This window comes from Callorhinus ursinus, unplaced genomic scaffold, assembly GCF_003265705.2.
Source record: "Callorhinus ursinus isolate GAN/ISIS: 27379988/994484 unplaced genomic scaffold, GSC_fseal_2.0 scaffold25, whole genome shotgun sequence".
NCBI lineage: Eukaryota > Metazoa > Chordata > Mammalia > Carnivora > Otariidae > Callorhinus > Callorhinus ursinus.
The window spans coordinates 32,330,045-32,342,175 of record NW_027397087.1 but is presented as its reverse complement, the minus strand read 5'-3'; the positions used below and the strand labels follow the sequence as shown (position 1 = coordinate 32,342,175).

At 39.0% G+C, this 12,131-nt stretch overlaps 1 protein-coding gene across 9 annotated transcripts in view; it reads right to left on the bottom strand.

The window, feature by feature from the left end:
• The window catches only part of MAP2K5 (mitogen-activated protein kinase kinase 5), a 247,064-nt gene that overhangs the window by 189,553 nt on the left and 45,380 nt on the right, over positions 1-12,131 (bottom strand). For all 9 annotated transcript variants that reach the window (XM_073877255.1, XM_073877256.1, XM_073877257.1 and 6 more), the window contains exons 7-8: positions 8,289-8,337; positions 1,236-1,300 (exon numbers count right to left, since the gene is read on the bottom strand). In XM_073877255.1, the coding sequence (XP_073733356.1) occupies positions 1,236-1,300; positions 8,289-8,337 (114 nt within the window). The remainder of the gene's footprint in view (positions 1-1,235; positions 1,301-8,288; positions 8,338-12,131) is intronic.

Genomic DNA, 12,131 nt, shown 5'->3' with positions numbered 1-12,131 from the left:
TCCCAGGACCCTGGGATCACGCCCCGAGCTGAAGGCAGACACTTAACGACTGAGCCACCCAGGCGCCCCTGAATGTAAGTTCTTAAAGGACTAGACTCAGGAGAACAGACTCACATCCTGGCTCTACCTGCAGAGAAGATTGAAGCCCTGAGTGGGTGAATGGGTCAGCTGACTGAGAAGAAGCCTCTAACCCCAAGAAACCTAATTCTATGCCAAGCCTGCATCTGTGTGTGGAAGATGTTCTGGGATTTTAGGATGTGACCCTTCATGGTCATAGGGCAATAGGGCAAGTTTTATCTACAGTCATGTGGTTAGCAAGCACTTAAACTTCTAAGAGCATTAGTAACCAATTAGAAATTGTTTCACAACTTTGAAGATATGTATTAATATCAACATTAAAACATCTAAGGTAAAAACACAATCATAATGTGATGCAGAGTTGGTGTATATATGGAAAACAGCTCTCTGGAGGAAAGCTTTATTATTCCCTCAAGGCTTTCTTACAGAGTATGGATTTTTTAATTCCTAGTGGAATATTTTTCATACACCATTGCAGACTATTAAGTACCAGATATTACATTATGTAGTTTAAACTTTGCACTACTGCATGAGAAAGACTTCCCTGTCGAGAGAACTATTTTTTACGGTTAGCATTTTTTAATATGAAAATGAACACTCCTTTAGGGTAAGATCACTGCTACTGGAATTTGGGAGAATTTTATAACTTAACATATTCATCAATGTGTAGAAATTCTCTCAGGGGACTCGGGTGAGGAGAGAAGGAAATACAAGAGGAAGAAGGCTTGTTAATAACTTATGGTGTCGACACAGGGCAAAGCAATGGTATTTATAAGGGCTGTCTTCCACTTGGCACAGCTGTAAAAGGGCAGGGGACTAGCATAGGGTGCCAGCAAGTTTTTTTAAAAAAAAAATGCTGCGAAAGAGTGAAGGAAAAAAATGCATTAAACTTCAGGCCAGTTAAAGGTATGCTTGCTAATGGTGGACTATTAACTGCTCACCCAGGAGAGATGCAGACGCAGAAATATTAAAAAGGCAATATAAATGCACTTTTCCAAGCAATTCCTGAGAAAATAGATGCCTTGCAGAATTTTGGAGTCAAAAGTCGAAATAAAATCTAAGTGCTGGTGGTCATTTAAAAATCTTTGCCATGGAGAACTTGAGTACTCACATTTGGCTAAAGTGGATAGAAAGTTTAAATGAAATCGACTACTCACTTGTAGACTGTGCCCCCGTTGCCATGGCCAAGAGTGTCTCGATACCGTATGTCTTGTTCATTCATCTCCACGAGAAAGAAAGAAAAACAAAAAGGGTGTCATGCTGTGGATGGAAATGTCAAGGAAAAGCAACTCTGGGCCATAAACAACAAGCAGTCTGGGTCATTTCAAGTTCAGCTGCAAGAATGAGAAGATCAATACAACATTTGCTGTCCAATTTATAAAAGACGATACCAAGGGACAAAGTGATGGAAAGTTTAATGACAATTTGTTTGCCTGGGTCATTTCATTAAAGTTTGATAAAAGGTGTCAAAATGGAATGATATAACATAGCTCAAAAGGGTCAGGTCAGAGATACTGATAAGAACACAGTCTCTAGTACTACACATAACCAATGCCAAATAGCACTGCACATAACCAAAGTCAAACTTGGGAAGACAACACACACACACACACACACACACATGCCCGGTAATCTAATGAACAATCTGTAAATCAATCAGTCAGGTGATCCCATAGCTAACATTAAACAAACTAACTGAATAATGTTGATGATCTTCCTAAAGTAGATATAGCTTTTCCCTGGAAACAGTAAATTAGTATACAGTGGTAACTGGGTAGAAATAATATTATGCTGGTGGAAAAGTGCCAAATGAGTGCACTTTCAAATGCACACACAGTCAAACATCGTAATGCATAAAGGGAAAACATATAAGCATGTGATTCCTATAAACTAAAGTCATTTTCATAATTTAATATGTTAAATAGCATGCACATTTTCCCCGGTTCTGTAAAACTATTACACCACAAATACTACTCTCATTTGTATCATGAATAGGAGTCAATTATTTTAGTGCCCACAAAATAATGTTTTAGAGTTTTAAAGAACTCCCTAAATTATTTATCAAATGACTTTAAGACCAGTCAGATTACATTTGATGCATTCAGTAATTTTCTACACACTGGTCCAGTTGCTTAAAAATTAACTGCCAACTTTATTCACTAAATGGATTCAATAAAAGTGTTATTTTCCATATAGCTAAAGCTTGGGAAAAGCCATAGTAAGCCATGGGAAAAAAAAATCAATTTCCAGGGAATTGCACTGCCTTGCATGGGCAGAAAATGGATGGAGTTTTTAATTCAATATCACCTGGAAAAAAATAGTTTGCTTTCAGACCATTATAGTAAAGCTTTAAATATTTTGCTCTAAACATCTACCAATTGAATAAAGCAGGCCTCCATTTATCAAGGGAAATATTTTTCTTCTATACATTTCTGAGACTGAGGCTTCAGAGCTGTGATAATTAGGAGTACAGCGCAGGTACCAGAAACGGCTTCCTTTCCAAGCCGTTCTGCCAAGCCCTAAAAGAATATTGACAAATTAATGTGTAAAGGCCAATTCAACACCCAATTTAATTGTAGTACAACCTGATTGACGCAATTTGCAATCAGCTAATTACTATATTTAGGGTCAGAGGCAAAATGATAGACAAGTCAGAAAAACTGGCAACTATTTTCCTCTCTGAAGGAAATTTTGTTCTTCATTATCTTTATATTACTAATGCAGAAAAAAGAAACCATATTTTACCCTATATAAAAGACGGAACATGAAGAAAACTTCATTATTCTGCACCAAATGATAAATTTTAAAACAGCAGGAAGAAGAGCAGCATACAAAATAACTTGAGATACTGAGGTAGCAGAGCTGTTACTGGGTTTACTTTGATCAAGGGGTATGAAGGACACACACGTAAACTGCAGTATCCATTCGCCAGTACGAATAGGCTAATTCCTTCAGAACATTTCTCAAGGTAGTCTGAATAGCACTCTTAACCTCAGTGGTACCATTAGCTTGCCTAACAAGCTGCACCCTTATCAGGGCCCAAAGTAAATTTCTAGGAGAACAAACCTCAAAGAGTATATATAGGATTCAGGCTCTAGAAGGACCACACTCTGAGACTGCAACCCTTCCACCACACCATCAGGGCCTTCCAGACAAAAGAACCAGTAGTTTCCTCTCAGAAAAGCAGACATGCCGAGACGTTGTTATTACACATTCCAATAGCACACTGGGATGGACCTACACCTTTGCAAGAAGTTGGAGGAAGAGAAGGCCAAGGAGTAGGTATGGCATGTCTCTGAGCAGCTTCAGCCATTATAATCCTGACTTTGTAGGTTTTTTTTTTTGACCTCTAATGCCCAGGAGGTTGAGAAGTGCAGCAGCCATTCACCCCACATCCCCAGCATTACAACCTGACCAGGGGTGGTAGGCATCCAACAGGGAACAGGTTGAGAGAAGTGGTATATTGTGTGTCTGTGTGTGTGTGCGTGTGCGAGCACATCCATGTGCATATGCTAAGCGCTGGGTAAGCAAATTCAAGGACAGAAATTTGGACTCCCTCAGACAATAAGATGGTAAGAGCCTCATAAAGATAAAAGTGGTTTTGGAGTGAAAATTCTAAAACCATCTCACTTAAAAAGACAGTATCCATAAAAAGGTAGTTAAAGTATTTCTACAATGTTTTAAAGTTTTATAGACCTTCGTCCGGCCTATGAAGTGACGGATAGATTTTTACATTAAAAAAATTAGGTTCTTTTCCTTTTTGCTCATTTGGATTTTCTAATTTTTATATAGTATGCAAATATTATTCACGTAAAAAAACATTTAAAAGGAAAACCATCAGAGCCAAGCTCTTGAATGGATTACAAACAACCTTTTGAGAATCTCAAATCTCTTATCAAAATGGGTTACTTTAATTGATTTTAACTATGAAAAAATCACTAACAGGATCAACTAACAGGTGAAAACATTGTTGCCTTTTTTCTTTAGATAAGCATATTAATTCAACTTTTCTAAATGAAGCACAGAAACAGTGTTCATTTTGATACAAAAGTGGGATTTATATGACTACAGCATATAATATTTAAATATTACAGTTGGGATCAAGTACCACAAAAATCATAGAACTGTATAGCATTTCAAATGCATAGCCCAACTAGGTCACAAAACTAGTCAATAACAACTAGTCAAGGCTAGAACTCAGTCCTTCAGTATTCTCTGCTCAGTGCCGTATCTTAGCAGCTGATGTCCTGGCTGAGTATGGAGGGATCTTCTCTCCCATCAGGCTCACTGGCCCACAGGAAGGAAAACAACCAATGGAAGGGCACTCACAAGTTAAAAGCAATTTCATTAGCTGTGGTTTTTGTTTTTCAGAAGAGAAATGTTTCAAAGATCACACAGCTCTTTATAGAGAAAAGAGGTGTAATAACATTTTTATTCAATGGAGATACTGAATTATTTTTAAATATAGCTGTTTCCTTGTTTTGACTAAAAAAAAAAAAAGCAAATAAGGGGCGCCTGGGTGGCTCAGTCGTTAAGCATCTGCCTTCGGCTCAGATCATGATCCCAGGGTCCTGGGATCGAGCCCTACCATCGGGCTCCTTGATCAGCCAGGAGACTGCTTCTCCCTCTCCCACTCCCCCTGCTTGTGTCCCCTCTCTCACTGTGTCTCTCTGTCAAATAAATAAAATCTTAAAAAAAAAAAAAAGCAAATAAAAGGCAGAATACTAGATGTGAGAGAAGAAAAAGAAAAAGCCATTAGAGTTACAATTACATGTCAAATGAAAGACGGCAAATGACCTGGGAGAAATGACGGGCACTGGGCTCTGCTCCTGCTGAAGGAGAGTCAGGGGCAGGGAAAGAAACATGGACTAGGCAGGACAACACACGGGTCATGTCCATGTGGGTAGGTAGGGGAGCGGGTCATGCAGTATGGACTTCCATACAGTCTCATTTACGTTTTGGTCTTCATATGGGATGAAAGATGAACCATAAGAATCTAAGAGTTTTATATAGTGATCTTAATACAGCTTTTAAAGCTAATTTTACAGAATTCCTATTTTTCCTCCTCCTCCTTTTTTTTTGGACCACAAAAAGTTTTCCTAAAGGCATCCGAAGTTCTCAAAATAACCAAACATGCAGCAGGATCAGAATTAGTTCTAGGATCTGTGGCTTCTCAGTACATTTAATATTTGATTTATTGGGAAAAGGAAAACAGTGTTACAAAATCTAAAACACAAAAAGAGGGAAAACAACTTCAGAGATGCAAAGGTCAAAGTCGTTCATCCTTGGAGTAACTGTGTACTTTTTTAATCCTTTAAACTGACCCACTGGGCCATTTCTAATCAGTTTCAAATCAAGGGCCAATGTTCAAGAGAAGATACCGTACTAAAACTGAAGTGGGAAAAACATCACAAAAACACACCAGTGGCACTAATTTATAGCTCTCAATGAAACATGCCTAAAATATCTTATAATTTGGCTTTTTTTAAGCTAGAAAAAAAGAAATCTTCCATCATTAAGTGGTAAAAGAAAAACAATGTCTCCATTCCAAGGACTAAATGTTAAACTTTAAAATGTGCTTGATTTAATATAATATTAATGAAATTAATGGGAAAAATGAAATGGAATTCAATTATGGATCAGCAAAGAAAATATTCTTTGTTTATTGTCTGCCTGTGTTAAGAAGAATCAGTACCTATCGCTTATAAATCATTAAAATAAAAATGCTCAATTAATCCTTATTTTATATGTAAAGGTCTGACAGAAACTAGTCCTATCACTAGACCTTTGCTTCAACAAATCGAAGCAATAATGGTTTCAGAAAGCAGTCACACTCTATGAGCAGACAATTGGAGAGATTTAGTAAATCCCACTTTATAGAGCAGAGACTAATCGGAAAACACAAGCTAGTCAAATGCTTCTTATGAACTGTTGACACTATATCAATGCTGAATCAATTGGTGGCATTTACTCTGAGTGACAGAAAAGAAATAAATATTTATATCACATAACCTATATCAATGAACCCAGGCAGAAAGCTATTTCTAACCTGTCAATATTTGATTATCTTGAAGAATCATGTCCCTTTCTTTTAATGATTAATATGAATTCCTTATTAAATCTAAGTGGAGGCTAGTGGAAAGGCAAATCATTATTAATGCTTGAGAGCATAAACCACTAAAATAAAAAACTATGCTCAAGTGTTAAAGTATCGTTAAATGTGACTTACATCTTCCATATCAAGTGGTGTCCGTGTTCAGCCCAGAAATTTATTGACACCACATGTGCATGTTACCTCACTGCAGTGTGATCTCGCTCACTCTTTAGTTACCCTATAGCACCATGGAACTGAGAAATTAGTACAAGGAGGAGGTATTATGAGGACTTCCAAAGGTGGGTTTTTCTGTTCTGTTTGTTCTTGTGAATGAAAGTAAATACAATAAAGGCTGCTCCTTGAAAGAAAGAAAACGTCACACTGTTTAACGTAGGGGTTATCACATTCCCAAGGGAAAGCAATAAACAATCTTTAAGTGTCAAAAATCATTGTGACAATCTTCCACCACCGAGAACCTCATAACTGACACCACTAGGATATTTGTGGTACTAGGTCTGTTGTCAAAACATTAGGAACATTTCAGAACGCTTATTTTCTTGCACTGGAAATAAACTATTTTTCATCTTTGAAAGAGGAATCTATGACAGGTTATTTTCCATTGCCTGGGCTGAACAAATGTAGTTAAAGCTTCTTAATTTATGTCAATTTTGAAATATATTTTCCAGCTGAAGAACGCAAGTGACTCATACATAAGTTACAATTAGTAACTAGAATGCAAGCATGCTGAAGATACATAAACATCCCAGCCTCAGTGTTTCTGCTTTTCGTCAGGTTTTGTTTCATACTGGCTCTGAACATGTTCAGGGCACTAGGGGTTTTTGTGGACCTCAATCCAAAGAAACTTCTGGCTGCTTAAAGTCAAAAGTATTAGGTAAATAGTCTCTAAAATTTTGAGGCCGTCAAGATTACACATACAATACCAGGTTCTCATTAGCTGTAAACAGAATATCTAAGGACTAGAATTCACACACTCTGGATGACGATCAGGTATCAGAAACAGATCAACTTATTTTTTCCAACTGTATTCAAGCGATTGTGTGCTAAAGAAGCAGGGCTTCAAGAAGCACTACCCACCAGTCACCATTGTAAGGCATGCACATCTATTAGGCCACAAAGTTACAGGTGATATTAAAGGACAAGCACGAGGACCCAGCTTTGTCTTCTTGACGGGCTCCACAACAAGTACTTGATTCATGAAATGCCAATGAGCCTTGGAGAGGTCAGCGTGTGAAGGCACTGAATAAGCATCTGAGATAATTAAGATTTCAGCCTTCGAAACATGGACGGGAAGTGAACAGCAGTTAAGAAAATCAATAAGAGTCTTTTATTTGCAGTGACACAGATGTCTCAGTCAATAGAGCCTAATAGGCAGGCTTGATCGCAACGGACAGGCGCCTGCCTCCAAGGCTATCAAAGGGCTTCCTTTATAACAAACATTAAAACGCATTTATGTTGCTATTGAAGAATCGAGGACCCCATAGGTAGCTTAATTTGCCAGTGTATGTTTAAAAGCACTATACTATTTCAGATGTGTCCATTTACTTGAATCAAAATTAGTGAGAAATATCTGGCCTGCAGGCCCGTCTTGGTCATTAAGGCTTTAGAGGGCCAGTCGACCGGGCAAACCAAACCAAGGGGTTCTCAAGCCAAGGAATTTTAAATGCCAAAGGTCGGCTGTTACTCTGTTTCCCTAAAAAGCCAGCGTTCCTTTCGGGACAAAAGAAGGAGCCGAGGTAAGAAAGGAAGTTCTTCCACTTCTCCTCAAAGATAATGAAGGCGGCAGACACCTCCCGACACAGGGCCATTTCGACAACCCATGGGCTGACACACTTGCTCAGAACTGATTAACTTTCTTGAGACTGAGATGGCAGCAGGGTGTGTGCATGGTACTTCAATCTGCTGGGACTGAAACCCATTAGCACAGTTTGAAAAACGTGCTGCAAATTGTTCTGCCAATCAAATTAAGCCACTGTAATTCATTTATGACAGGGGCACGTTCGCGGGCTCTTTATCTGTTTATTAAGTTTATGGATACAAAAACTGGACAGTAACAAGTTACTGCTACGTGAAGATCTTAATATGTAATGACACTTACCTGGCCATTGGCTAATATTTTTTTCAGTTCGGCAGAAGACTTCTTTAAGCTGAAAAGGGAAGACATGATTTTTAATGGCAAGATCACGGACACCTTGGAACACCATTCAGAAATTCGCACTTAAATACGCCTTTGTTTTAGGTGTAGACAAGGACTACACTCTTTACAACCTTCTTTCTACATAAAATTTTTACCAAAGTAACTGGCCTAATGGAAAAAGTATTAATAAAATCCTGAAACCCTAAAGCAATAAAGAAGCCCACAGTCACCATGATGCAGACTACCTTACCGATTACTTCAGTGACCTTTTTTGGCTATTAGTCCTGCTGCCTTTGGGTAGCCTTTCAGTGGCTATTTTATGTGGACTCCGTCATCTGCTAAATACAAAGTACTTAATGATGCATTCTTTGGATGTTTTCAGAAACAAGAAAATAGAACTTCAAAAGATAAAACAGATAGTGGGTGCCTGGGTGGCTCAGATGGTTAAGCATCTGCCTTTGGCTCAGGTCATGATCCCAGAGTCCTGGGATCGAGTCCCACATCGGGCTCCCTGCTCCTTGGGAGCCTGCTTCTCCCTCTGCCTCTCTCTCTCTCTGTCTCTCATGAATAAATAAATAAAATCTTTAAAAAAAAAAAAAGATAAAACAGATAGTTTAAGTCCTGATCCTTCACTACAGTTAGGAGTTATAATTCAGCTTACTGAGAAGCAAATGTGCAGCAGAAATCAATTCTGGGACTCACTAGCTGTGTGAACTGGGACAAGTCTGTTACTCATCCTCTCTGAACTGCAATGTAAAATGGGGGAAATATCAACTTTATAGGGTAATCAAGAAAATTAAATATTACAAAAAGCTCATGCACATAGTAGATACTAAATAAATTTCAGCTGCCTTCTCTTTCCTTTTCTGTCCTATAAGTGGGAGAGCCGGCTTCCACAGTTATTTAAGAAATATGAAAATGTTCTTCTCTGGACATATATGGCTATGTAAACACCTACGGAAAAGTGGCCAGAGGATGCTCTGAAGCCCTTCTAGCTTTAAAATGAGTTAGACCCAAAGATATCCACCCAGTTAGTAGAGTGGTGTTCAAAATAGCACCTCATCTCATCAATGTTCTAATTGGAAATTTAAAGCTTGTTAACTCTATTCTTTATCTACTCAAACCCTCTACCCATCTACCAAATTAGCTCTCCTCCCTTGTGTTAGTTATCTGTGTAGATGCCTTTCTTCCCACCACACCCACCCCTAAGACTGGGAGATCCCCAAGAACATGGACCACATCTTGATCTCCTCTTATATATTCCCTTCCCTTCCCATCCTTGAATGTACCCCAGTGACTTGGGGTGTGTTAAGTGTTCGGTAAATGGTGGTCGTGGTTCTGGTTGTGATTTATTATACGGCAGTCATAGGCAGACATACACACACATTCATCTGGTACATTTAGTAAGTTATAATCAAGAAAGATCTCAGACTTCAAGTTTGACCATACTTGCTATTTCAAGTTATGATTATTTTTCTTTCTAAATACTTCTTAAACTTCTGCTATGGTCAAATGCAGACTATGGAGCCCCAGTCCCTACTTTCTAAAGATTTTATAAAACATGCCCTCAACCAAGGATTCTAAACTTTTTTTTTTTAAAGATTTTATTTATTTATTTGAAAGCGAGAGCGAGAGCGAGCGAGAGAGAGAGCATGAGCAGGGTGAGGGGCAGAGGGAGAAGCAGACTCCCCGCTGAAGAGGGAGCCTGACTCAGGGCTTGATCCCGGGACCCTGGGATCATGACCCGAGCCGAAGGCAGACACTTAACCCACTGAGCCACCCAGGCACCCCAGGATTCTAAACTTTAATAATGTCTTCCCAAGTTGAAGAATTCATGTACTAAAGTGGCAGTTAAGAATTATGTAGAACAAGGGGCTCCTGGGTGGCTCAGTTAGTTAAGTGGCTGTCTTCAGCTAGGGTTCTGATCTCAGGGTCCTGGGATAGAGCCCCATGTAGGGCTCCCTGCTTAGCACGGAGTCTGCTTCTCCCTCTCCCTCTGCCCCTCTCCCCAACTCATTCTCTCTCTCTTTCTCAAATAAGTGAAATCTTAAAAAAAAAAAAAAAGAATTTTGTAGAATGAGACTGAAGTAAAAACACATATCAAAAAATAAACTGCCAAAATCAGTCCGGTTAAGAAAATAACAACAGCAGCTATCATTTATTGGATGATATTATGCACCAGGCATGGTGCTAAATGCTATTACTTATTATCCTGATTTAATCCTCACAGTAACTATAGTCCTGTGGGAATAATTTATTAAGGAAACTAAGGTTTACACCTCCTCAGTCTCTCTTACACACACCCACACACACACATACACACACACACACACAGAGTTTTTTACTTGGAAACATTTAGACCCTTGTATTCCCACAGATGACTCCCAATTTAACAGTTACGATTATTGTAAAAACAAAAATAACCAAACAATGCCCAGGCAAGATTTCTCCACAGATACTCCATAATGTCATACAACTTGAAATAATAACATTTGATTCATTGCATTTACAAAGCACCTTTCATCCAAGAAACAAAACGTGATTCCTTAATACAGCTTCATCAATCTTCCTAACACTGGAGGTAGATAGATGAAAAGTTTAATCATCCTGATTTTACAGAAGGAGAAAGCCACAATATTTAGGAAAGGCCTTGACTTGGCAGTGGGACTTGAATTCAGTAATTATGGCCTAGCAACACCAGTCTAATAAACAATCATCCACCTAAGGCAAAGACCGATTCATGCTTTGAGAGTAACCGAGGAGAATGCTGATTTCATTCATTATGCCAATGTGTGACTACCACTTGGTCTCATTAAAAGAAAAATTCTGGGGGTGCCTGGTTGTCTCAATCAGTTAAGCGTCTGCCTTCAGCTCAGGTCATGATCCCAGAGTTCTGGGACTGAGCCCCACGTCAGGCTCCCCACTCAGCAGGGAGTCTGCTTCTCCCTCTGCCCCTCACCCTGCTTGTGCTCTCTCTCTCAAATAAATAAATAAATAACTTAAAAGAAAAGAAAAGAAAAATTCTAGCAATTTTCTTTGTTCCTCAGTTTATTCAATATTTTGTTTATTTGTAATGGTCACAGTGACTTGGGCTATCCAAAAATAAAAAAAAACAAAAACAAAAATGAAAAACCATTTTAAAATTTAAATGTGATGTCATTGTAAATCTGGTACGACACTTTTTTTTTTAAGATTTTATTTATTTGACAGAGAGAGACACAGCAAGAGAGGGAATACAGGCAGTAGGAGTGGGAGAGGGAGGAGCAGGCTTCCCGCCGAGCAGGGAGCCCGATATGGGGCTCAATCCCAGGACCTGGAATCATGACCTGAGCTGAAGGCAGACGCTTAACGACTGAGCCACCCAGGCGCCCCTGGTATGACACTTTAAGAAGGACACTGAGACATCTAAAGAAGAGGAAACGGGTGAGGGGACAAGAAATAATGTATCAGAGAGGCTTGAATGAGTGGGAGAATTTAATTCAGAGACAAGACTTAGAGGGAATATAAATTCGTTCACCCACTCATTCATTCAAGCATTACTGACTATCTCCTATGTGCCAAGCATCACGCTGGGAATTGGGAATTCAATAATGAATATGCTACAGTCACGGCCCTCAGAGTAGAGAATCTATTGGGGACAGAAGCGATTGTAACACAATGTGCTAACTGCCACAGTAAAAGCAGGTACCAGGGCATTAGGGAAATTCATAGAGTAGATACCTGGTATGGACTAGGAGGCGGGCAATCATCAGAAGAAGATAACAGCTTGGTTCCTCCAAGATGACCAAGGCTGGCCAGACTGAA